The 27,717-nt window shown below is 42.1% G+C and overlaps 1 protein-coding gene, 1 long non-coding RNA gene and 1 other non-coding gene across 4 annotated transcripts; all 3 read left to right on the top strand.

Annotated features, from left to right (window-relative positions):
- Positions 1-268: 268 nt before the first annotated feature.
- On the top strand, positions 269-8,053 carry LOC120896447 (poly(A) RNA polymerase gld-2 homolog B). The gene is made up of 8 exons (XM_040300578.1): positions 269-684; positions 989-1,947; positions 2,065-4,712; positions 4,782-5,494; positions 5,569-5,756; positions 5,826-5,944; positions 6,031-6,146; positions 6,229-8,053. Exons 2-8 carry the CDS (start codon positions 1,330-1,332, stop codon positions 6,402-6,404), a joined length of 4,578 nt encoding a protein of 1,525 aa, XP_040156512.1. The 5' UTR covers positions 269-684; positions 989-1,329; the 3' UTR covers positions 6,405-8,053.
- A 2,268-nt stretch (positions 8,054-10,321) lies between these two features.
- Positions 10,322-27,693, top strand: LOC120895045. Of its 2 annotated transcripts, none has more exons than XR_005738277.1 (3): positions 10,322-10,481; positions 10,567-10,896; positions 27,373-27,693. It is a non-coding gene; the product is annotated as an uncharacterized LOC120895045 (long non-coding RNA). The 2 variants fall into 2 exon arrangements; XR_005738278.1 differs by lacking the exon at positions 27,373-27,693 and adding an exon at positions 14,625-14,844.
- On the top strand, positions 26,328-26,401 carry Trnat-agu. Its single transcript has one exon. It is a non-coding gene; the product is annotated as a tRNA-Thr (tRNA).
- Positions 27,694-27,717: the final 24 nt, after the last annotated feature.

The following is a 27,717-nucleotide window of genomic DNA, read 5'->3' as shown; positions in this document are numbered from 1 at the left end:
TGTTAGCTAACAAACAGCGATGCGCAGTGTGGTCAGCAGCCAAGTACATTTGCAAGAACAATGCCTCACTGAAAAGATGGGCTCGGGAAGCTTATGCGCTAGAAAAGATTTGTAGTTGAAACTGCCTAAAAATTGTCCCGGGAAATTACTTCGGATATACCGCCATCGCGTACATAGAACATCCACCGAATAGCGGCAGCAGCAGCAGCGATTCAAAGTGTTTGTGTGTGTGTGTATGTATGTGTGCGCGAAGATTCGTCTTGCGGGCGTTTCTCTCTCTCCTCGGTAGATTTGATGGCGCGGGTACGGTTCCGTCGCCAAGTGCAGTTTGCAGCCATAGTTTCGTCCCTGCCAAAAGGAGTGTGAAAAGATCTTCTAGTAGAGTATATCTTAACGGCGCACGACGGCGGTTGGTGGTGGTTGTCCATTTTGGTTTTTTTTTCGCTTTACTTCACGTGGACGATAATGCAATGAATCGGTGCTGTGCGATTTCAGCGGTATCATATCGGTATCAAGCATGAGCATAAAACATGAGCGTGAAGATCGGAAAACTAAAATGAGCGAAACCCCCGGAGTCGTCGATATAGAACACCTTAGGCAAATGAGCCATTCGTACGAAGAAGTTGTGTTTCGGTTGATAAAAGTAAATGCGGAAATTGGCTGTGGCTCACAAACGAAACGAGGGTAAGGTTATATGATGCGGTAGGAGGCTTCAAACGCATGCTGTTTTTTTTCATTCGATTGTCAACGCTTCGCAGAACATTTCGGTGAAGATGGGGTGGGTTTGGTAGAGCCTGGCTAACGATTGTTCGCATTCAGCTCGCAGCATTGACATGGTGGTAGAGAACACCAAGTGAAGTTATTTCCAAAGCTAGCTAGCTGTAAAAACTTTGTATAGAGATATAGGGCAAGGGACGACCACTGTAATTCCCGCTTCTCTCATTGCCATTGCTAATATTTATCTAATATGTATTGCTTCTCTTTTTAGGATACACTGTAGCTGTAGCTGGCTGATTACAGGAATTGTTCCATAAGTTGATCTTTATTCGGAGAACAAAATTAGGTGGCGATTATTCACCGTATAGCGTAGGACAGATGAAGTAATGTATTACCATTGCACTGCTTCCGATTGCTCAAAAACTACAAAAGCGATCTAACTCGAACCAACTGCAAGGATATTCAAATAGTTCCTTTCGTTTTAAGAGAAGCTGTATTTATGTATATTTATTATTCACACTGTTTAAAAAAAATGCATGCGCATATTGTATAAGTCGTCGTTAGCGTACGTCATATAAATTAAAAACACTCTGCGACTGATCCATTGCAAAAATGCCCATCAGCCTGTGTCTAACGAATTCGTGTGGCTCACCGTCTACCGTCGTGCCAGAGGCACCGCAAACGACTTGCACGGAGATGGACCGAGATCGACAGAATGTAAATGAAGATAATTGCGAAAAACAGTCCAACTCCAACAAAGTGTTTAAAAAATCAACCCTGCCACAGTTCCCGTCGGCGACGGTTTCGATGATGTACGGCTCGAGCAAGAGTAAAAAGTACTACAATAATGCGTCCAATCGAAAAAAACAGCAGCACATCATCGATAGTTTGAAATCATGGAATCTCAACATAGCACCTAGTGGCCTGGACAAGTCCGAAGAGGAGTCAGTGGCAGTAACCATCGCATCGAATCAGAAGAAAGAGTTTGCGTGCCCTTCCGCGTCCACATGCCCGAACGCTGATGGGACATTGGATGATTACGAGCAAGACAATAGAGCGGTGGGCTATATCACGGAAAGCATCCGCAAGACTTCGTCGAAAAAGAAAGTGCCGGAATTTATTGGCAATAAGTTTAAACCGGAGGAAGCGAAAGCGGAGCATCCGTTGGCTGTGGTATCCAAGGTAGACCGAGACAATGCTACTAATGAAATGGGGCACAAAAATACTAAGGTAAGTAAAGTTATATAAAATGTGTAGTAGGTGTTGCTAGAATTTATCTTTTTTGTGCGAGTTCAACTACTATTTTAATAATTTTTTGTTGTTGGGTTTTCTGCTTTATCTATGAAGCATGCAAGATCTCTCGAATCTGCTGCTGCAGAAGAGGGTGACGTCGGAAGTGTTGTTAATAATCATGCGGCATCCTCTCATCTCGCCGACACGTTAACCGGTTCGAGGGCAGAAATGTATTACGGACGTGCTGGTAATGTGCCGCCTGTTAAAAAAAACCCGACTTCATTGCATCCGGAGTTCCAAGCTCCATCGTCCTTTGCTGCAAAAGCAAATCAACAAAAACACTCACATAAATCATATGTTCGCTCATCCAGCCATTGTACTGCTGCCAGTCCCGCAAACGTACCGATCAGTGCGTCTGCAAATAGCTCGGAAAAGTCAGCAACAGACGGAAGCCGAGAGTGTAAAGAATCTGGATCTGGATCTACCGCTGATCAAACCCATGTTTCAGTTATGTCTCTGATGTTGCAGGGCAACTCGAAGCAGCAGCAGAATGAGGCACTTCGTTTGAAACAATTCACTAGTAATACGGCCGTATCTTCCGTCATTTCTAAAGCTGGCCATTCAAATCAACATGTTGTTACTCCAAATCAAGCGTCATACATTCCTACACTTGGATCGCAAAATCCATCAAAACAGCAGGTACTGATTCACAATGCACAGGACCACCATCAGTCGTTGCAACAGCACAATAATACCGTTCCTCATCAATATTCGTATGATTTTTTACGTGATGTCGGTTTAAAAATGTCCCTCTGCACTGTTACCAATGGAGCAAGTAACAACAGCTCATCGGGCGACATTGCGATGTACCGTGGTTCGACGTCTCAAGTGAACTATAATTTTACTCAACAATTCCAGCAGCATATGATGCAGCATCATCACAATAATCAGCTGCACCAGCGCAGTTCCCGGCAGTCGCCGCACCAGCAACAACCGCTGGTACAATTGCATAGGATTATTCCACAGCACACGGGACAGTACAATCGTTCCCAAAGCATGTACGGTGGAGATGAGCTAGCTACGCAACAGTGCGGAATGGTCGAATCCCAACCATATTCCAACTATGCACTGATGAATGCGGGTGACGGACACAACTCCATGAACGTTGGTAAACATTTTGAAGTATCTTCCTACCTGTACAACCAAAACGGAGGTGTTCATGCGCAACACCAAGCGGTACATTACACGCAACAGGCGCCGGAGCACCACGTACAGCAGATGCATACCAACTATCACCAGAATAACAACTATCAGTATCACAACCGCAACGGCAATACCGGCAATGGTGGGGGTGGCAATCAATTAAGCTACGTTTCGCAAGGCGTCACAAGGGCCATTGGTACGGTAAATGGTAGAGACGATCAAGGAAGGACTGGTGGTGGTGGTGGTGGTGGTAAAAAGCACTGGAATACTCACGGAAAAGGAAAAAATGGCTCCATACAGACAAACGGAAATAAACACGTGAACAAAGTGCAAAACATTGGTTATGGATACCGAAAAAACTATAACCATTACTATAATCATACTGCTGCTGGTGGAAATCACTACTACGAACATATCACGATGCAGCCGCATCAGCAGCAACAATCACTGCAGCAACAGCAACAGCACCACCCTCAGCATCATCAAAATCATTATAAACAGCAACATTTGCACCGAAACCTTGTATACGTCCGTGGTTATGATAGAGGGCATGGTGCTGCATCTTCAAGCGAATTTACCAACGCGAATCAGCAGCAGGAGATAAAACAAGCGGAAGTAGAGCGTTCTACTTCACCGAAACAAGCAGGGGATGGAAGTGCGGTTGAAAAAATTATAAATTCAGTAGCAGCAAAAGAGAATGATGGCCGCAACGAATCATCATCCACAGATTCAGTACCCTCCGATACACAACAACAACAGACGGTGGCCAATAATGCTTTTCGTGGGGCGGAAGACGTGCCGGATACCACGAAGAACTCTGAATTGCACATAGAGCGTGTTTATAAGGCGACGAAAAGATGCAGCGTTCCTCGTTCGTCATCGTCTTCTTCGGTGGTGTCGATTCCGTCGACAGACTCATCGGTGCTGTCTAGTAATACATCTCAAACACATCTGTTGGAATCTACACACGCCAATGTACACGACTACGAATCGGATTCGTCCCATTCTTCCGAGTATCCAGAGGGTACGTATCGCTATTTGAAGTACAATGAAACGAACGAAGAGAAAGGGTTCCGGTCGTCATCGTCCACCTCATCAGGAATATCGTCCTCCTCCGCATATCCGACGTTGACCGAGTTTGTCCCTTCGGCACCTTCGTCTCTGCATGCGTCAACCGCGGGGCTGGTTGGTGAATTTATCGTTCGAAGTCAAAGTTTTCATGGCTCACATCAGAACCTCATGACGTACACTAGCAGTGGCGGCGGAAGTGTTGGCGACCATAGCCCTCCAATTGGCTCGCCGAAAGGAACATCGAGAACTGTTACGGGCACCCAGTCTGTGCCGGTGTTTGGAGAACTGTTCGGTAACGCTAGCCATAGCCATCCGAACCCTATTCAATTCATAAATAGCCAGACGGCAGGGAGTTTTGGAAGTAGCTCATCTTTGGAACTGGCACTGCAAGCAGCAGCTGCCAGTTCTTCAAGTTCGTCGTCGCTGTCTGCGTCATCGGTGCCGCCCAACGATTCTCAGTCGATGCAGAGCGGACATCCAAAGACACGGTACGTATTTTGCGAAGCTTGCGAAAGTGAATGTTTCGTTTACCTTGTATTATTTGTTTACTTCTACAGCAGTCAATCGGGACGAACATCACCCGCCACCAACACACATTACCGGTCGCACCGATCGATGGGAACTAATGTTGCTGGATCTCTTTTCAGCACCACCACTAAAGGACAATCGTCAGCCGGTGGAACCGTGCGCAAAAATAATCATGTTTCCATGAGCTATGTACATCGTTCATCATTGCCCGCCGATTTTCAATACACACCGGCAGATCGATTCATTCAGCGTGCGGATGATGTCGAAATGAAGTCTCCGCCGGTTGCGCTCACTGATGGCAGCATTTGGGACAATCTATCGTTAGCGATCTGGGAAAAGTTCACTGCTGCCCAGCAGTCGGAAGAGAAATATCTTGAAAAGATGCAACTATGGCGCGATCTGTATATCTCGATCAAGAAAGGCTTTCCGAAGTATAGCCTTTATCTGGTCGGCAGCACGATCTCTGGCTTTGGTGCTGACAGTTCAGATGTGGACATGTGCCTTGTTTCGCGGAGCGCTCCCAGCTGCTACGATCCTCGCTTGGAAGCGTTGCTCAATTTGTCACTGGTGAAGGAATATTTCATGAGTATGCCATCGTCAAGCTTCAACGACTTCAGCTTGATTCAAGCAAAAGTGCCAATTCTCCGCTTTCAAGACAGCAAGCACGGCATTGAGGTGGATCTGAATTTCAACAATTGCGTTGGGATTAGGAATACGCATTTGTTGCACTGTTATTCGCAGAGTAAGTACATGTGAGATAAGTAGTGTATCTGAGAGCTACCTGGTGTAACAATGTTGGCTGATGAATCTTTGCAGTGGACTGGCGCGTTAGACCGTTGGTGTTGGTGGTAAAGTTGTGGGCCCGGCATCACAACATAAACGATGCTAAAAACATGACTATATCCAGCTACTCTCTGGTATTGATGGTTATTCATTTCCTGCAGTACGGAACAAGCCCACCAGTTCTTCCATGTTTGCATGCCTTACATCCTGAAAAGTTTATGGTGAGTTGTTAGCTACCCTTGAAACGCGGCCGTATTCAACTATGTTGTGGTTATTATGCGTTGTTACAGAAAATCATCGACATTCATAATATAGAAATGATCGAACGCATCGAACCATATCACACAGATAACAAGGAAAGCTTGGGAGAATTGTTGCTAAGTTTCTTGGATTATTATACAAAATTCGAGTAAGTATATGTGATGGTATATGATGTATCGTGCATACAGCTACAGGCATCAGTATCAGTAAATGTTTTGGTCGATTCTATTTCAGTTATGAACACTACGCTATATCTGTAAGAACAAGTACCATCATACCGATAGAAGAATGCCGTCTAGCAAGAAGCTACAAAAATGATCCTCACCATTGGAAGCATTTGTGCATAGAAGGTAGGTTGCAGTAGAAGCTGATTGCGAGAGAAAACAAATATAATCTCTTTCGCCGTATGTTTTCCCTTCCATTTCTTTGCAGAACCGTTCGACTTTACCAACACAGCTCGGTCGGTATTTGATGGTGATGTTTTCGAACAGATAAAGTCCACCTTTGCAACCTCGTGGCGGATGCTAAAAGATAGCAAAAGCTTGAGTGTTTTATTCGGCGAGCCATTATTTACTCCGGTCACTTCGACACTGTCTATAACATCGTGATCATTAGTCGCTTGCATAAGACTGGAACTTTATAATGTACATCGGACGTTTAACGTGCTTGGTGGCATTTGTGTTACGATTTCGGTAGGATGTATCCGTGCAAATGGAATCCAAATACCAGAAAAGTGAACGAAAATTGTGTGAAAAGACTGATGTAAGGAATACTGCTGCACGGGTTTGCCCCGGCAGGAGTCGTAAAGAAAGTGCGCAGTGCGTCACAGGAATACATTTATCAGTCGCCTAAGATAAATGATAAACTTGTCCCAAACAGAAGCCAAGCTCGCATTGTTACAAGTATTTGGATTTAATAAGCTATAAACTCGCTGCCATGTTCAAGCAATGTAAGGCTTAAGCAATACAGTAATACTGGTGATTGTTACACATATTATCGTTGATATCAGAGGACATGCAATGATTAGGCGGTTTCTTAATATTCCTTGGACGCTCCTGTAGTTTATGCACAATTATTACTATGAGTGGTACTAAAAAACAAAGAAAAAAAACTCTAGTGAAAGTGGAAAAATATACAAAGAAAGAAGATATAGGAGAATGTTAAACATAAGAGTGAATAAGAAAAAACAAACCAAGGTGATGTCCAGAAATTACTGGAAAGTATCATGGAATGATCTCGTTTAGTAAAACTTAAACAACCAGTTATGGTGCCATTAAAAAGAAAAGAAAAAAAGTGAAAACACAAGTATTGAAAAAGAGATCCTATAGCAAATGGGTAATCGATGCTCGTCATGTTGGATCTATATGATCTGCGAATAAACAAAAAGAGTACTATACTACCTTGTGAGGACCAAAAAACATGGTTTAATAGTAGAAGTAGTAGTTAGGAAGGGGGAAGGGAGGGAAACGTAGCAGGATGGCATTTTACACATGTCCACATAATGCTCTAGTTAAAGAGAGGAGTTGTCGTGGCAGAATTCACAGTTAGTATGATCGTGAGTGTAGAGCGCGTCTTGCTGGATGCATTGATTCCGAGAAGAAAGATACTTCTTTGATACAAAGGGTTTTTTGTCTTCTAAAACCTAAACACTTCTCCAGAGTGAGAATTTGCTACAAACGTTGAACGCATTAGAAAACTAGCAATTCATCCAGAGATCATCATAATAAGCAATAGATGAAGGAATATGTAGCAAAACAAAAGGAAAGACACACAACATTTCGCCAATGAAACAAAAAACAAAAGGTAAGCGCGCATCGTCACGAATCTAAAGCAATACTTTATTGAATGAGTCTCTGTTTTAAAAGTAGACGTGTTTAAAGGTAATAAGAAATATGGCTGTGAAATCAGAGATATAAAACTACTACTACTAGCATAACGTACGCGCCTGGCTGGCTGAATCGGGTCGAGTGTATTGATACTGCCCAAGTGTTACGAAAAAAAACAAATGTCTAGATTCCGAAGACGAAACACGATAATTTATATTATATTTTTAGAGTTAATTTATGCAGCGTGAGTGGTAGAACAGCAGAAAGATGCTTGCGTCATGTTGTTGAAATGCGTCCGATCTGCTGATGAAAGAGGATTTCCGGAGCAATAATCGAACAGCGATTAAATGCTAGCATTTCATTTAACTCATGTTTGAGGAATAGGAAATGGAGGCAGAAAAAAGAAAAAAAACAAATAGCAAAGTAGAAAATATTTCAACAACTGATGAGGAGAATATGCGCAAATACTAAATTGAAATGTGAACCATCTTTATGGAATGAACAAAAAAGGAAAACGTAAGAACCCAGCTTGCAGTGGCAGTGGATAGGGATACGGAAATGAAGTGAGGAAGACCGATAGAGAGAGAGAGCGAGAGATGAACGGATGAAGAAGGGTGTTAACGGTATAGAAGGGCCTTTGCAAGGCAGGAGCGAAGAGTGTTAACGGTATAAAAGTGTGTGGAGTCTAAATTTTGTAAAACTCATTTTTGGCGCTGCGAACGAAAAAAAAAAATCAAGAGAAAAAGAAAAAAAAAACAAGTAAATAATTCGTCATTCCAAATGAATATAATAGTAATGCTCTTTTGACTATCATATAGATGACACTAGACAGCGAGGTTTGCGAAGTTATCGTGGAGCACAACATTTTGGATATGCTTTTGGTTTCAGTGATGTGGAATTTTGTTTTAATAATCTCGTGCACCGTGTATCGTACGTGCTGAGTAGCCTGTGCTTAGTTGGCCTCTGTTTTTTCTCTTATGCGCATATCTTGGTGCAAATGGTGCCGATGTTGTTGATGTGCATACACCGAATATGTTTAATGTCACTACGATAATAACCGTGTGCTTTGGAGATGTGCTGGTATTATACGAATTCTACCAAAGCGTTGTTGTTTAGCGGCCCAGGCAGAAGGACACTGTACTGGGTCGATGAGAGTGTTTTGCTCCAAGCGATGCAGTGATGTGTGTTGTTATTTTGTGCCACTCGTGCATCCAGGTGCATATTCCGCCGTGAGCATTCGGTATAACGCCCTGCGAACGACGGAATCGATTAAGTGTAGATGAATATGGTACGTATATTTTCGATGTTGCAGGTAGAGAAATGGGTGCATAAATGAATGTGATACTGGGTTGTGTATGACAAATACGTAATGGTGAAGCTCGATATTGGTTTGCACTTTAAGATTACTTGTGCGCGGAAAATGTGTGTTCCAAATTACTGATCCGTTCCACTTATTTTTCTAGTAATCCCGCTTAAAGATGGTGTATTATCCACCGACAGTGCAGTCAATGCGTTGAGATACATATGTGTAATTTTTATACTTTATATTGAACAGTTACATTTTATGTATATCGCCATTGATAGAAAGACGAAACAAATGCCGAATCAGCTCGTAAAGATGAAGCCAGCCGAACAAAGTGCTTATCGGCGGGGTGTGGGTAACGACATTTTGAAGAAAACCTGCGAATGTCGTAAAATAGGCTGGCGTAAAAAAGTTGTTCGCATCAACGCCTACCCATCCGTCGTTAAAACTGCATCGTGGTTAATGGGCTGTGGTATGTGCGTGCGGGTTTTTAACGGAAGAATCTCTGGCCAACCGCACCGGCATGATGCCTATCTATCTATAGTATCTAATTTGCCCGTGACGCGCACCGGTGGGTAAGCGAGCGTGAGCGTGTTCTTGTTCTTGTGTGTTCGAAAGTCGTTTGGATATGACCACGGGAGAGAGAGAGAGAGTCGCATCCGTGATCGTCCTTTGTCTTGCTGGGCGAGCCGAGTTGCCAGGCAACGTCCCACCAAGTTTGGGAAATGATTGGGCATAGTCCGTTTTTATCGCGGTCATACAGTGTGCGTTGGTGTTTTATTGACTTCTTTCCGTAACACCGGCTGGTCAGTTGACGGCGAGGGAAACATTTTGATGTTTGTTCTTTTTTTTGTAGATAAGTGAAATAGGCTTTCCTTTTTGTTTGTGCCAAAGGAGGAAGGCTTGGGAAAGGGGAAACCCGCACTGTACACTATCGTCAGTGGTGGCACGTTTCGCTCAAAATTGCCATTCGCAGAGTTTGGGACTCCGGCAAAGTTTGCTATGCTATTGCTATTGCTCACTGCTATGCTATTGCTGGGATGATGGTACGTATGGCGCCGGTATCGAAAGCTATTGATTTTATGTTTTATTGAACAGAATGAACCATAAAAATAAATAATATCAGGCCTAGCTTGGCTTGAATCATTGAATACCGTAGTTTCGTTTTGTGCTGCTAGTCTTACATGTTGATGTTGGGGTTATGTTTGGGGGAGGTTGTCCTGGATCGAAACTCGTTCGTCAACATGAAACATGCGAAGAGGTAAAGGAAGCGAAAAACAATAACATCTTGTTATGATGATCATTTTACTTTTTACTTCCCTCAGCATCCTTTTTCAGGCGTAGTCTAAGTAAGCGATGAAATAAAGATGCAGATGTATCCCATATTTATCTCATGGCAGTGTGCCTGGAGCGCACACACAACCACACACTGACGCATACACACACAAGCATCTTCCCGCCGTCTGCGATGCAGCAGGATGGGTAAAAGTTTTCCGCGAACCAACACCCGCGCGCTGTGGTGGTGGGTGGACGTGGATGTTTGGTTCCATTCTTAGGTCAGTAGTTGAACATCATGGTGTGCACAGAGAGCTGGCGAGGATTGAAGGAGAATAACTTTTCCAGTTTGTTTTTGTTGCACAGGCAGTTTGGTGGAGTCGCAGCAACGAAGCACGAAACGCTCATCCATCGAAGCGTAAAGTAAAGTTTGTATAAAACAATCGTTGGTGCACGGCGTTGTATTCCGTATGGAAAGGAGCTAAACGGGAGATCGGTTGTTTTTTGGCGAAGACGAAGGATTGGATGCATCCGTACGGCACACGCTGGCGTGGATTGCTGTGGTGCGAGATGGGAAGAGGCAAAATTACGAGGTACATTGACACTGATTGTCGATTTGGCGAGAATTTTGTTGAAGATACAGATGGTATTGCAACTTAAATTTGGCTCCGATTAAAAATACGCTACAGTATTGAGGTAAGTTGGGTAAAAGTTTTATTTAGCATTATGTATTTAGTTTCGTTACTGTCCAATGTTGGATATTATTAGAGACGAAACGTGATTGACTGTCTTGGAATTGTCGATTCTGGTTTGAGAATTGTGTTTTTGAAGGTTTAGTTAAGTATAATTTGCTTGCTTGATGTGGCTCTATACTGAATATAAATAAGAATACAATCTGTTGAACATCATTCTGTTAAACAGAAGTTTAAACGATTTGTTAGCAAATATAATGATTTTATCCAAGTTAATTGCTTTATACACAGCGCAACAGTTCGCTGCCATTATATGCAAAAGCACAAATGTTCTTTGTTAAAATGGTAATCACATCCACGGGATGATGGGAAGAATGATATCTCCATAAAGCCGTGTTGTTTATCTCATTAATCACGCTCAGGTTCATCCCGGGGTCACATAAGCTTTCGTTAGGACACCGTTATAAATTATTGTGAAATCCCCTTCAATCAGGAGGTCACTTTAGACACAATCACATGGTGGTTTTGCAGGTTAATGGAATAATTAAGCGTTATTCGCTAGTAAAACTGCGAACACGAAGGATTATCCCTTTTGCGTTCGTTCTCGGATATCGATGCGCAGCAAATATGTGCAGCGGCGAATGGAATAGTTTTTATTTCAATGATTGGAAAGTTAAGTGATGACAATTAACAATACATCCGTGTGTTAGTAGCAGACAGAAAAGAACAACATTTGTTTGACGTATTTTAATTAGATTTCAAGGATTTCGGTAACAAATCGAACAAACGACCGGTCCGTATCCTCCGTTGTTGCTTTGGTCTGTGCCCAAAAACAATTATCTGCTACTAGATCCGCAGCTCATCACTGATCATCTGACCGAAATTCAATTTAGTGCCCGTCCCGTGTGTCGTATTTGTGGCAGCGAAACCTCAACGAAAAACCAACCCAAAGTGACCGATAGCCAATGTTGATGATTATGATGACGATCATCATCAGACTGCTGACTTCGGTGTCGAATGAAAACAAGGACCGGGCAGCAGCAGGGTCACCAAACTTGCTGGCAAGCGGCATGCTATGCGGCAGAGCAGTGTTCTCCGCACCGGAAGCCGTATGTATGTGTTCCGTTTTTCACGTGTTCTGCAGCGTTTGAAGGGTCGGGCCGTCTCGCGCATGATGGATACGTCGGAAGCAATTGACTGAGGATTTATTGAATTTTATTATTATCCTCGATAAATCGTGCAGCCGGATCAGTGCAGCGGCGAGCCTTTTTGCACCTGCTGCTGGCTGTTTTGACCAGGACCGGTGACCGGCCGGGTCGATGCATTATATATTTAAAATCTAATTATGCTTGTTAATTGCTAAGCCCAACTGCAGCGATATAGCGCCTGCTACCGAGTGAACTGGCACAAATTGTACCGGGTTGTAGCATAAGACTCTGAGGCAACTGACATGCGGCTGTGTTTTTGGACTGGCCGGGTCGAAAATCGAGAAATGCTTCGAACTAAATCATAATACAGAGAGGATGGGAGGTAAAGCACACACACACACACCCAGCTACCATTACAAATGGTTCGCAATTTGAGATTTATGCTGTTCGAAATGATTATTCGATTTGGGACCGCTTTTCCCGCATACACACACGGCTGATGGTCGATATGCATTGGGTAATTGGGGACTGAAGTAAAGGCTAATGCCAGTAAAGCTGATTACAAATCAAACATATACAAAGCAGGAACAAGGTTTACCAATAGTTGTGAGTTTTTTTAACTGTACCAACAGAGAATCAATTGGGAATGGATATAAAATCAATGTATACTTTCCCATCAGATACTTATTCGGCTATGGCATTCGATTTAGCAAATATGGCGGATTCAGAAGTCAATGTTAACTCACACATACACAGAATACTGTCAACCTAAATATCCCTGGGCTGTCCTTTATTACGTTCTGTATTTGTATTTGAAACTATCGTCCTAAAACCATGTGAGCTAAAATTATGTTAATGTCGGTCTGCTCTGTCTAGCTTTGTTGGAGTATCTTCTACGAAACTTTCAGTTAACCCAAAAAGTCCGAGGCAACTGCCCAGTGACTGATGAGCTTGACTAGGTTTAATCAATTAGCTTAAACCCTGCCCTTAAGCTCTCTAATGACTGGGTTCGAGGCTTTCACTCAAGTTCCGTAGAATGGGGAAGCAAATGACATCTTGGTGCTGGTCTTATTTGGTTGTGTAGAAAGTTTCCAGCTACTTTCAGTTTGATGTGGACTTGGTTTTCAGCTAGACAAACATGTGAATAAATTCAAGCTAGTTAAACAACATTCACAGCGTACACCTGAGATACGCACAACGTTTCTAAAGCATATCAATGATGGTGATGGTGAGTTTTCTCGTCTGTCTTGTATAAACAGGTTAATACTGTCGTGTATTTATAAAAATTATTCAAAATATCTTTCTATTTATTATACAAGAGTTATTGGAGTCAAAGTGAACGGCTTACTTAGGGCAGAACAATTCCAAGGACTAGTGTGCAGTTTATTAGTGCCTATGTAGTACATTAGTCGCTGTCGCGATGCAGCATTAATATGTAGCGTTCAGTATTGTAAATGCCAATTGGTTAAGCATAATACGTTCGATTCGTTAAACAGGATTTCACTTAGAGAATTTGCAGGAGGTTCTACCAACATGAAACTCGTACAAATTCAACCGTACAAAAGGCATGGTATATTCGAACCATTGAATCGGCTTGATAACGCTTAGTAGCACCTTTACGATACGTTTGAATGTGAAGCTAAATGACTGCCATGGGTTCTGTCTATTCGTTCATAGATGGTGGCATTTAGCTGACCTTCCTGTTAGACGGTGTCAACGAAGAACGCCATCACTGCTGCGTACGATAGTGGCTTGTCCAATCCTGATCCGATACCTTCTAGGAACGGTCAGACGACGCACTGGACAAGCTTAACCCGACCGATAACAAACCTTCCAGTGAGAGAGAAGAGCTGTTCGAACATCGATTGCAGAGCTCTATTAATTTTGGAATCGTAACAAATGGATTTAGTTACTAATGCAACGCCAAATGACCACCGCGAACTTTCGTTTGGTTTGTGGGTGGTAGAGCAACTTCATCAGCGCTACATTGCAAAGCTTTTTAGCGCAATGCTCTCTGCTGATAGTCGATAACCATTTGTTGCCCCATGCCGGGGGCTGTGCGAGGAGTGCAATGTTCTGTGTAGCTTCAAGTTCGATGGGCCAATGGTTCGCTAGCCGACAAACAAAGCACCGACAGTTGCACTAGCTTTCCACTGCTATATCGCTCTAGTTACCCAATGAGTGTAATTTTTTATGCAGAACTGCTGCAACACGTTCTGGAGAGGCTCTGCAAAAGCACTTTGTCGCGCCGGTGACACTGCCCTCCAACCTTTAGCTAGATCGGCAGACGGTTGATTCGCACTTTTCGCACCGTTTGATGTCTTCGATGGTGTAGTGAATGATGGTGAAGTGTAATTTTTTTTTGTTCGTTTAAGAGTTGCATTGAAATTAATTTTTTGTGGTAATACCTTTTGAGGTCTTCAAGGCTTTTGCTGTTTTCGAGTGATGCAACATATCCTTTGAAGTGAAGAATTAGAGTTAGAATATTAGAAGATAGCATTACGCAAAATGGGATTAGTGCTGAATGTTTTGTAGATAGTGTTTCTATTGATGACAACCTTCTTTTCAATTTCAATCGTTTTAGTTATCAATTGCAGAAGTACACTATCAAGCATAGCAAATCCGTGAAAAGGATAGTATGCATTTCCCGAATAGTCCGGATACGTCCGATTGGATGAATCGCGAATGGATTCATTTATCAAATGGTTTTGTAAATCAATATATTTGGAGCCGAACGTATTGGAGGGCTAGATCGAACAAACATTCTTGTGATTAGCGTTTCAGTTTAAGTGCAAAGTGTTGGGGAAACATGGTTTAGCATTGCACTCGGTATTTTGGTACCACACAACAGACGCCTAAAACGATAAAAAACGGAATCAATATTTGTTGCAATGTAACGAGTGGATTTCGGAAACTCAGTCGACATTATGTAGCATATCCTTGTGTATCCTGTTACATTCGTTCTTTTGTCGTTGTCGCATGAACCTTGCGCTAAAATGGGTAACCGACACCGGAAGCGAGGGAACGACAGAATCTCACCTTTTGGAATCGTTTCTGCTGCAAAACGTATGATACAACAACGGAAATCGATGGACCATTCGATTTGTACTGGCGCTTTCGTTTCCTTTCAGCGTAAAAAATATAGCGCTATTTTCCACGTTCCATCGTTGTGAGGCTCCGAACGTCTGCCTGTTTTCTAAACGCGTTTCAATGGGAATGTGCGAACACGACATGTCTGTCGTAAACGTTCGTGGTTGAATCAAACGGAAAGCGATTGGGTCGAGTGAAGTTTGCTTCTTCTCCAAAGTAAACATAAATTGTTCACTGTGTTTCTACAATGCATGGTTATGATCTATGATGTTTGGGATGCTTTTTTGTTAGAAAAAGACAAAGGAAGATAATCTTTATATGGCTATATTGTATACAACGTTTGAACTAGTAGATATCAATTGATAAGAACTTAATGCTACTCTTCAGGAAGGTGTTATGGGATTCACAACATTTGATTGTCGAATATAGATAGACTGCTTCCAATGTATGAATTACGTCAATAGCATTTGAAATTTAAACATAATACTCTGCATGCCACGGCAACTTGTCTCAGTTGTGTAAATCTGTATAAGTGAATCTAGCTTTAGAATGGAGCAAATAATTGACCAACTTAAAGCTGTTTGAAAGAGTATTATGAGAATTGGTCACAGGAGAGCCCAAGTCATCCGTCAAGCATTCAAGCATGTTGGTTCAATGACTTTCTTAGTAATCAAATACATTTTTTATACATTAAGTATGTTGTTTGCTAATGAAAGAAAGTTGACTTAGAAGTATAATGAGGAGCTTGCACATAACATCAAGTTCTTAAGTGTTATATTTACTTCATAGAGGGTACATTAGAAGTGTTATTCAAAGCATAAATACATCCGGCTACGCTGTTTGAGTTTCTGAATACATTTCTTGGTATTTTATGTTATGCAGCGTCATTAAGGCTTTTGAATCATGCCTGCTAACTGCCACAATCAGCTTCAGTATTTCGCATGCTTGTTGACTGGCTATGATTACGATTATGCTATTTAAGTACCGTGCTCATTGTGTAGAGCTGGTTGAATGATTACAGGTATTTCCCGATATACGCTATTAATGCGGACCGGAGACAAGGGCGTATCTCTAATATTAGCGTATGTCGAATTTCGAGGTTTTCAGTCAAATTATAGCTAATTTTCGTATAATTTTGCTTGAAATGGTAGGTTTTTAGCCACTAAATTAGTTATTCAATCTGATTTCAACTGAAGATTACAATTTTGTACCTTTTAAAATGGTTTTTAAAATTCGACAAAAAGGAATCGCGTATATCGAGTATGGCGTATATCGGGGAATACCTGTATATCAATTTCTCGAGGATTCGTGTAGCAGTGTTTTTGCACCATCATGGCTATGCACATATATTGCCACCATGTCATAGTACCTTGGCTGTGATGCCAAATTGGTTACAGACTAGAAACGTCTTTGAGGGTTTACTCCAATCCTACCGTTGCGTAATGCGCAAATGGTAACCATCGTGGCGATAAGGTAAGCCTCGTGTAGATAAACCACAAAACTCTAAACTCGTTCCATGAAATTAGAGCTTCTTTGCAAATTTAGCTATTTCTCTCTGATGATTGATTGGCGATGATTTTGAAAGCTTATGTTGAGTGTTTGTTGTCCCCAATCGTTATGATGAAGTATTTGAAGGAAGTAGAATGGTGCGAGCCCTGGAAGGCGAAGGTATGGTATGGCGAAGGAATTGATGAAATATATAGATGAAAGGTCCTGAACCTAAAGGGCTGCTAGAAATGTAGCTAATTCATTGAAAAGCGCATATGAATATTTCAGTCGGCAAGTTTTTCCTCGGAAAGCAGAAACCCTCGTGACGTGATACCACGTGCGGCACCCATTTGCCATGTTTGTTGAAATGGTACAAAAATAGGGTGGAACGTTGGGAGAAAGGCCACGCATTTGCGTTTAGTTGGTTGGGGCTATGTTGTAGTGTGTGTTGTCCTGCCGAGATAGGATTTGGGGTTTTGGCTACCCCTAAAGGACTCTCGGTCCTTACCGGGGTTGGTCTTAGGGAGGCAGTTCAAGTTGGTTCCGGGTATGAAAAATGGGTTTCTGTTTGTATTTACATTTGAATTGTGTGTAAATTGAAGTTTTCAATCGATTTTGAATGTCAGCCAGCAGGAGTGAAGGAAGGTGGAAGGGTTCTGAGGAAGATCCTTATTTGGACCGGTTCCAGCAGAGTCTGGGTCGTAACCAAAAATGGGATCCTTGTAGGCACTTTAGAAGGCTTATCTGGTATCTGGCAATAAGATAGGCTCGATGGAGTTATATCGACAGAGACGGGGAAGTATGAAAGCAGATGTCGAAGAAAGATGATGAATCGTCGTCGGTTGTGTCATCATTTTTCGGTGGGATTAGAATTTCAATTTCGACGCCCGTCGTCAAAATGTGTGTCGACGGCCTTATCGATAAGTTAATTTCCTTATTTCGTAAACCGCTGGTGTAGCCTGGGAAATGGACTAGTGAACGGATGACAGTGGAGAAAAATATTTTCAAACTCATTGCGGAGGCGTGTGCAAAACACATGTGTTGGAAAAGAGGGCTGTAATGCTGGTGAGGTTGCATTTTTCAACTGGTAGGTGTTTGGCCGTGTAGAGGTTCCTGTTTTCTATGGGTTAGCCATGCATTTTTTTTCTCAATAGAATGGCTTTTGAAATTTCGGAAAAGCAGTTTGAATGAGTTGAAAGTAATCTTGATAGATTGTATAAAATGAAACATAATCTGTTGTGGGTTGGTACTCATTGTTGAGAAAATCTCAAGATTTTATGTTGAAACTAAGCGGAGAAAAACACTGAAGATTAAGATGGATGCACTGAACATTATTAGCAACAATGTAGGATAGAGACAGCTGTTCTTCAGTGGGTTGGAATGATTTTTTAATATAGAAATGCTGATCAAAAACCGGACAAAGATGCAAATGAACTGCATACTGATGTAGGCAGGACGCCAAGTGAATCTACTATGCTATGTAGCAGACCTTGAGCAAATATTCATAAAGAGTTCTAGAAAAGGAGATTTGCTCCGTTCTTCCTATTAGCAGATAATCCTGTGTACCGTATGTGCAAGAACCATGTGAGAATTGAAACAGTTTCCTCGTACACTGCAAAGTTTGTACGTTAACCCTTCGTTTGGTAGCATGATATCTTTCCTATAAATTTTTAAGACTGAGCCACTATTACAGCAAGGAATGCAATCTTGAGTTTCTGCTCTCCGCAAAGTCTATTATTTTTTCATTCGTCAGTATTTTTTTAGTGTGAAGCTTAGTATGGTGCGGATTAACCTGAAACTGCAGCAATATGAATGTGGCAATAAAAAATATAGTACAAAATAATGTTCATTCATATAAAGAAATGAACCAAGTTCGTAACGTTAAAGATGACAATTAACGATAATTAATGAATATCTAATATATGAGAATACTAATTGAATATCTAACAATTAGTTGATATGAATCCCAATGTAGTATGAATCTTGGTTCAACGTGCTTTACATCACTTCTACATACTTGTACAAATTTTGCATTAGTAGTAATAAAATATGAAAATTATCAAAAACGTGATATTTTAATCGCAAAATTAAAAGGAAATAAGCAACCCCGTTACCTAAAATTAATTACAATTGCATACACTGAGCATTACAACTATAATACAAAGAAGTTTGGCCAAAAACAAACATGTTGCAATGGTTTTGTCTCAACCGAGCATAGCGTATCAATGAGCCTTCGGTTTTTTTCGCATCTGAGTTGTTTACGTTGCTGGGTCGAACGAGGAACTAATTGCAACGCTCAAAGAAAGGAAAACAAATGATTGGATCTTTTCCAAAGCCCCAGCCACACCCAATTGGCATAGTTTAGGACGACTATGCTGGTGTCTTTCCTCGCACACAAGCCGGGCTGGTCCGTATGCCGAGTGCTTGTGGATGGTTCTCATCAGTCATTAGCACCAGAAGCTCTCGCTGTAGAACGGTATACCGAGGCAAGTCGAGTGTAATTTGGTACGTTCATTTGTAAGTTGAGTTCAGTTATAAACTCGCGGTATTTTGCCTCGCTTCATTCGGATTTTTTTTCTCATTTTACAAAAGCACAGGACTCGAGCCACTTCCTAAGAGATGGTAAGTGTTGCTAAGGCATTTAGCTCGTATGTCGGTTGAGCTGCTCAAGCTAGGGATAGTGGCGGATGCGGCTAACCAATTCAGTTTGCCGTCTGTACTTACGATGGACCTTCGGTAGAAAAACGACAATGACCAAACTCTTGAAAGTAAAATAACCGCTTGAGTAACGATGGGGAATAAAAGAACTTAATTAAAACTAAAAAATGAGACCAAACTGTATTTCGAGCGCAGCAGTATTGTGAAAGGATGTTGAGTGGTGTGTGTTTTTGGCTATAATCATGAGCGAGCGACCTATGAAGGATGGTCAAGAAATGCTGAGAAAGCTCAGCTTTTTGCCTCCCATTTTGTTGGTTGAAAAATGAGCTCATTTAGACGAGCTGTTCAAATTTGAATCAAATGAGTGAGCAATGCGTTGAGTGCAGAACCTAATAAGCCAATAGGGAGGATTGCGAGCGGTGCAAATAGTTTACATAAACCAATGTGTTCGTCGCGTCCGTCGTGCCCATAAATGGAGACGCATGGTGTTGCTCGGAACTGTTTGGATAGTGTACAAAGTTCTGAAATTTGGGAAACGCTTGATCGCCTCGTAAGTCGATACTGGTAGAAGGTTATTTTAAAGTCCTGCCATTATTCTGTGCACCGTCGTACCCATGTTTTGAAATGGATGACGCGCGCCGGAGGTTGTTTAGCCGCATGGGTTGTTTGCCGTTGAGCAAGATTGAATTGAGCTTGTTGATGTTGCTGTGAGAGTGTCGAGGAAGGTGCGTGAAGGTAGGGAACCGAAGTGGAAAGATACGCTTCTTGGGCTATGTGTTTCGATAAGAGGATCAAATTTGCATATTGCAAAAAGTGTTTTCTCTTCGTACGCCAAACGCTGCTGGAACATGTGAAAGTCATTCCAGTGCTGAGAATTGGCGAGGCAATCCAATAAAATATAGCAGTACTGATAGAGGCAGGTATAGTGCGACGTTTACAAGTCGATGGTTCGTGGTGAAGATGATGGGAAAAATACAATATCCGATCGATTTTCTAGTGGCATATCTGTTTTTAATGAGAAATAATATATTTACGATAGAATGTGATACATTTCTCGGGGAGGATAAAACTATTCGCTACTTAGCTCGAGGAATGGAAGGTTAAAGTAATTCTGACGCTTTGAAAAAGAACGCTATAGCCAGTCGGCAGAAACACGAATGAAAACCGGGAATTGAAAGAACGATAACTTCATAGGCAATTTATTTTAAGAGCTTACGTGTTTGGGTCGCGTACCTCAGAAAAATCGTGAAAAAATGTCATTGTAAAAATGGCTACTAAAGAGGAAACTTGAGTATGGCAACAACCGAAATCAGAGCGCAAATGATGTGTGCAAAAACACGAAGGTCCTATGCGCATTCTGTCAGTGCTTTGTATTTTGAAAGCGATGGCGCGCAGCAAACGTCTATGAGTAATCTCTTTTCGAAACAAACAAAGCAATATTACTAAGGAACTCATTAATTTCGAAACCCATTAGCAGCCAACCCCATCCTAACCAATTAAATCTTGAAATATGCGCGCACTACGTTCTGACCATTCTTTACTGGGGGACGCAATGGATGCCTTTGCATATTTACTGAACGGCTTAGTTCCGCATTTCTCCATCAGACGGCTCGCCGAGCCATTTGATTCTCCCGGGAAAACCGTTTGACCGTGCATGGTGCTTCTTCCCTAGCATCTCACTGTCGGGCCTTCCTAGGGCCGCGCGTGCTTGGACGTCGGACGAATGGAGAAAAAACTCGAACAGTGAAGCGTACGGGACATTGCGGGGGAACAAAAAAATACACAACCACAACAAGGAAAGGATAAATGGTGGCATGCCCAAAAGGAACTAACGCCTGGATGAATGATAAACAAAACCGCAAACCCGTAAAAAATGAATAAAAGATGCTGAATTTTCCGTACCATAACTTTTGAGACTGCGTAGTATTAAATTTGGTGTTGGTTGGCCATGGCAATACTGGCCACTGGTGTCAAGTTGTGGCTGGGATTGTTGGTGGGGTGTAACAGCCAGGTCCAAACAGATGGCAAAACAGAAGAATTTTCGGACACCATGCTTGCTCCTGGCAGAAGGCACAGCGAGCACGTAATTCCGCGCGACGGAAGGGTGTTCCAAGCTGTCAAGTAACGGAGGTACAGAAAGAAGAAAAAACAACGGACTTGCCACCATTAGTGGGCGAAGATGCTGTTGCCCCATTTGCATTAGGTGCCGTGCATTTCCGGCCCCGTGGAGGTTTGGATTGTAGCGCACAGTCCACGTGCAATTCGATGCGAACAGTCCGTGCAACGTGTACTCACATACACCTTGTGTGCTTTGTTAATTAAATAGTGTCCGTGCTTCAGTAGCTCGAATTTTTCATTTCCATTATTAAGTCTCGGTGGACAGTCGGCTACATTTTGTGGACTCCCGGGAGTGTGCAACACAGCTGGCTGTACGGGCTAGGCCGTTGAAGCTGTTCGCATGGATGGCATAAATGGATGAAAACAATTAGACTGTGTCACACTTGCACGTTTGCTTGTTGCAGGAATGGTTCGGGGCAAGGGAATGTAAAATTTTAATGAGAGTCCCGTTTTTCAATGTCTAAGTAATAATATTCGGTGAATACGTTAACGAGTGAAGGTATTGGCTCTGTAGGTGGGTTAGGAGATGATATAGAGCAAGCTTTGGCGGTACAATTTAGTGAATTAGTAGCTCACTGTATACTAGAAAGTGAACAAGTTTGATTAAAACAAAATATTGATCCATCTACTAGAGGTACTCTTTAAATGGGGGAAGGTATCTATCTTGAAATTGTGCTTCTGGTGCAGTTTTTCGATTAACTTTGTATGCGATAGAAATTTTATTGAAAGTTCGAACATTTGTAATCGAACTACCGGGTAAATTTCGCTTACCCCAAACAGTCTGTAGCATGCACTATTCAAGTAATGATAATATGCCTTAACTTTTCCTCGCTCTGCTTCTGCTGCTTCTGCCCTTCTATATACGCTAACCATAATTCCCTTGTGACGGTCGGCGCTCTTGCTCAAGATGTACAGCGAATCGACCCGGCTGGAGCAAGGAAACGGCAGGCGTCCAGACTCGGAAGGTTCCTGTGAAATATGGTAATGGAATATTCAAAATGAAGAATTGTTATGTAGATTGTAGAGCATTGGTTTGTTTGCAGTGTTTGCTTTTCATTTCCCTGCGCTGCTTTCCTGTGCATTTGCACATTGCAAGTCAGAGCATCATAGTGATTAAGACGGAAGACGGCAAAGGATGGTTGCATGTTTGTGTCGGTGGTGCAAGTAAGACCAAAATAGAAATGCAAATGCGGAGGAAAATGAAGGTGACAGAAATAACGGAAAGGACATGGCGGACGAAAGCTCCGTTCACAGCAATATGGGGAAATATATAATTTAACCGGCGTAAATGGCAGTTGCTCAATGATTATCTCGCTCGCTGCAATTAAATGCAACCGTTACGGCTGACTGGCTGGAGTGGAAGCGAGGGGTGTGATTAAACGTGATCCGCACCAGCAGGCAGAGTCAACGGAAAAGCAAGCATTTGGTTCATCTCTCGAGTAAAGCGTTGCCGCAATGTTCACACTGTCCCCTCCTTGTTTTGCTCCCTCGAGAATGGTGGTCCACCGGCTAGTTGGCACGATCTTTTCGTCACAATGTGGAACGCTATCAGGCAGCATTATCTGTGAAAATCGAATCAATTTAACCCTTGCCACCGTCCGTGGGTTCTGGATCCCGTGATCTTTTACACCATTTTAATTACACGGTTTAATGGCGTGCGATGTTTGCTCTCCTGTTCGTGCCTTGCCGAGGGCAGGGTGAGCCTTTTGAAAGGCAGCTTAAGCAAAATGTAAAATTTATGGCAAGAGGAAAAGGAAAATGCTGGTTTCCGACTGAAGCAAGCTGCAATCGGTAAAGCGTTCAACGGAGCTGTGTGATCCTTTCGGAAGCAGCAGAATGAGTGAGAAAAAAGGGAACGAATTATTGGAAACGAAACAGTCTCAGTTAGTTGAATTTGCTAACCATAGCTAAAATCGTTATACGGTGAGAAAAAGCTCCTTGCTTTGTTTTGATGAAGTTGCAAAATATGGTCCCATACCAAAATGAGTGAGAATCGTCGAAAAGGATAATCGTTGCCAGTGACATCAAGCGTTAATACATTGATGAGAGGGTAAAGCTGAGGGTCTAAAAACGAACCAACGTTCAAATAGATAGCGGTAGCTTTGAGCTTTGTAAAAAGGGCTGACTAAACTGCTTTGGGGGTGTTGGTTTTCTCATTTCAATCATTCGCAAACGGGAGGTATGAAGTAAATCCGAAAAATATGAACCAGGCTGCAAACGAGATTAAACGAAACTGCTACGTTAGGAACGAAAGCTTCGTTTGGGCGACTATTTGAACTGGGACATCCCAAGCTAGCTGGTTTTTAAGGTTCAATGTCTTTTAAAATGGATTAACGGAAGTCAATCGTTATGCGCTGCACTACGTGATCCTTAAAAGTGGATGAAGAATGGCGATTATAGTTAGTAATGATTCGGTAAATTACGGTACATTACGTAGATGCAAATTCCTCTGTGTGACTGATGCAATAGTTTGGAAACAGTAGAGTACAGAACTAGGATAAGGTACGAACGTTAAAAGCTTGTGCTTAGAGGATGCAATATGCCTTCAATGTGTCATATACTACACGAGTGCTTCATTCCTCGAAGAACGTTTGCGGAGAGAAATTTACTACGTTGGGTAGGGTATCTACCGCAGGTTCAACTTCGGAATGTTGTATGCGTCACGAAAACATGAGAGAGTTGTAAGGATCAAAGATTTCTGCCATTGGTTCTGGATGTAAACCAAAGGATTTTAATCGTCATCATCATCTTGGCAGATAATGACTTTGCTGGTGATTGCGTTTCTGTTCACTACAAGCTGTGAAAATTCGTTGGATGTTAGGACATGAACATCTTGTTCATTCGGTTTTCATGACAAGTCGGAACAGGCAGACGTACTGGAGAATCGTGTATGTTTTGCTAGAGCAGTCGATTAAGTCCAGAGTGTCATTCGCAAGAGGTTCTACGCTGGCATCATTCGCAAGAGGTTTGGTATGATTAGTCACATCCGCCTTCAACCCGTAGAACAATTTGAGTGCCAGTAGTAACGGGGCAAAATTAATTTAATTTGTTCCGGAACAAGGCGCCCAGAATGAACTGGAATAAGGCTCGAATGGTCGTTCAAAAGTGTAGTGTATACGTTGAGCATTTGGTGTGCATTTGCATTGATTCAATTAGGATCGATGATCGTATAACTGCGGCTGCATGGTGTATCGAGCTCTAATCTTATAAACTCTTGGTTTGTTGTGGAATTCAGTATAGAATAACGAGCCTGTTATTGTTATCGTTAGGCTTGTTCATGTGATGTTCAGGTCAGTTCTGCAACACTATCACATTGTGTGAGAATGTTATGAGAATAGTGTATCGTTTGTATAGTTGCATTGGTGGTGCAGATTGGTGCAGATGGTATATAATGATAAACTTATAATAAAATAAATGTTGTGCCGATTGTGTTGTAGAAAGCGACTTAAAACACATATTTGTTTTACTATAAACACGTGTTGCCCTTTCCATATAGTGCTTAAAATTGTAACTGACATCATAACGATAAAAATTAAATATTTGTGTATGGTGTTCAACTGTCCATCACTTCATGGTTCACATCAGGTTACAAGGTAAACCATGTTTGATCATTTTTCAAGATTTTTATGTGTTTTTAATGACACGATGATAAAGGACGCATACATTGTTCGTCCGTTTTTGTGCGGCTGTATGGGAAGAATGTCATCATTTTCAAATTATAATCACATTTGTGAAGCCTCCTTATGAATGTGGTTATGCCAAATGGCATACATTGAGAATGGCGAAGAAATGACCAGTCGGACATAATTTTTCTATGCCGTCAGAATGATTAATTACAAAATGATAAACCTCTCCATGCTGGATGAGAGTATACAAATAGATTGAAAAGGGTTTCCGAGTCGAATGTCGAATGAGGCTGAAAAAGAAAAGTGGTCAGTATTTAAAAAAAATGTATTTGAAAGTCAAAGTCGAAAAGCATTGTAAAGTATCAAGTTACGAGTTTTAAGAGACCCAGAACATCGCATTCAGTCCTTGAGATCTCAATCGTCTCTTGTAGGTCAACAGGAACCAAACCGGAAGTGCCATAAAGCTCGATAGGAGCTGTTGCATGGTTGCATAATTTGATCAAAAGTGTTGACCAACGGATGTCCTCACAACCTCGTTTGGATATCGTTCAGTCTAGTTCCTGTGTCGTGCTGGAACAGCGAACGTAGGAAGGTAATGAAAACACTACAGGCTAGCAACGAATGCCAGAAAACATTGCCCCAATAATTTTCCCATTTTGCCATGGTTAATTTCGATAATGGCTGAGACGAGCTCTTGCCGCATAGGTCGTGAGCTGCACTGATCCGATGAGTTCTATGCACGATGGTTCAGGCAAGTTGCTGCCAAAACGGGCGGGCTGAATCTGGGACAATGGAGATATGTTGCCACGGTGGAATGGGGTGGAAATGTATCCGGTGTTTGTTGACTGTGGTCGACCTTGCACCAAGCACAACGTGGCAGAGATATTAAGGACCGTGGCGCACATAGACACACTCGCTCACATGTTCTAATCTTGTTATCAATGCGAATACTAATGCAGTGACACGGTCGTAAACCGTTATTCGCAGTGCTGGAATGGAATAATCTAACACTCAAATATTCACCAACGCAGACAGACACGACAAGCGTTTGAAATAGCCTAGGGGAGCGAAGACACAGTTCCGGTGACCCAATGGCATTGTGTGCCAGTACGTAGATCTGATTCATCGTTCACGCTGTGACATCTATTATGCTGTGTTTACTGTTCCATGCATTGTGCAACGGATGGCGCGTGTGTGGAGGTTTATGAGATCGTTGTTTTTAGATGTGGCATTACAAAGCTAGACTTTGAACGGAAATGTTGATGCAGCGATACTGTGTTGTAAATAAAACTTGCTATTAATAAGGTGGCGCCGTGGCTTAGTTGGTTAAAGCGCCTGTCTAGTAAACAGGAGATCGTGAGTTCGAATCTCGCCGGAGCCTACGATTATTGATATTCACCGCACAGGAAGATTTCTCTGAACAGAGTGTGGTTTTTTATATTGTTAATTTTCGAATTTTCAAAATAAACAAGATTTTGAACGAGAGGGAGAAGGAGAGCTAGGTAATAGTTTTCATTTATTTGTCTGTTTTCTATTTTTTACAACTTCAAATTAAGCTATTAGTCGAAATTTTAATGACAGTTTGAGAGTAAAAATAAATATATTGGTCGATCGGATGTCCTTACTATTCAATGTTTGAATTCGTGTACGTTGCAGGTGAAAGCACGCATTGATTAAGAAACTAATTATGTTCCCGGCTGCGGAACGATAAATCGCATCCGCAACGGCTGTGCCCGAACCGGTAATTGTTGTTGCGTTCGTTCACGCCAAATAGAGCACAACCCAAACCGAACGTAGCAACACCATGTCTTTGACGAAATGCGGGTGGAAGCAGTAGGGTTGTTTGTTTAGATGTCGTTAGCGAACGGCTAGTGCTTTACGTGCTGACAAAACGCTCGTCCCACAATGATGGCGCTAAAATGTAGTCGCAGAGCACGCTGTGATGGTGGTGTTTGGCCCTAGGCTGCAGCTGTGTGGACGTTTAGCAGGTTATTTATGAGTGTTCTACAACGACGTGGCCAATGACGTTACTTTGGAAGGGTTGTTAGAATGGTGTGTCAGGGAAAACGTTTGGTTTGAATAGCCCAGAAAATCGAATTCACGTATTTTGTGGAGAGCCGTTGTGCATTTTATGGGTTACATCCACAACCCCCTGAGAGCGTGAATTTGTCAATGCTAATTATCGGCATTTTACATGGACTGCTCTTACCCTTTGCCACTGTGTTTGTAGGTTCGATTAACATATCGAAGAAATATAACCTGGTAACATTACCTGTTTAAAAAATGGCAAATGTGTTTTATATTATTTTAATTTATATTAATTTTCTAATTAATCTGATTTACAATTTTCAGTTGGAATAAGAATCAGACGTGTAAACTCTGTATTGTCTGTCAGCGGAAATTACTGAAACAAGTGGAAGATACATCAGACATACCGAAGTTAACAATAAGCCAGACCACACCCTATGATCATGGGTTGGATGTGTCAGCTGTGACGGAAGCGCTAGCGAAGTGTAACGTTACGGCTTAGCAATGTACCCACATGACACGTATGAGTATTTTTAATCAGACACAGTGTGGTGGAAGTTTAATCACAGTGAGTATACAAAGCAACCAATGAATGACACTCACCGCACGGTTGCAATTAAAAGGCGCCGGGAGTGTGGTCAATGAGTTTACGGTATTACAGTGTGATAA

Source organism: Anopheles arabiensis, chromosome 2 (genome assembly GCF_016920715.1).
Source record: "Anopheles arabiensis isolate DONGOLA chromosome 2, AaraD3, whole genome shotgun sequence".
NCBI classification, from domain to species: domain Eukaryota; kingdom Metazoa; phylum Arthropoda; class Insecta; order Diptera; family Culicidae; genus Anopheles; species Anopheles arabiensis.
The sequence above is the reverse complement of the archived record's forward strand: the minus strand, read 5'-3'. Positions and strand labels throughout refer to the sequence as shown.

What these genes read in the sequence shown, in the direction of transcription:
- LOC120896447 (XM_040300578.1), top strand. Translation starts at nt 1,330, where the DNA reads ATGCCCATCAGCCTGTGTCTAACGAATTCGTGTGGCTCACCGTCTACC. An exon ending in GTTGCACTGTTATTCGCAGA is followed by an intron (nt 5,495 to 5,568) that starts GTAAGTACATGT and finishes GAATCTTTGCAG; the next exon opens with TGGACTGGCGCGTTAGACCG. An exon ending in GAAGCATTTGTGCATAGAAG is followed by an intron (nt 6,147 to 6,228) that starts GTAGGTTGCAGT and finishes ATTTCTTTGCAG; the next exon opens with AACCGTTCGACTTTACCAAC.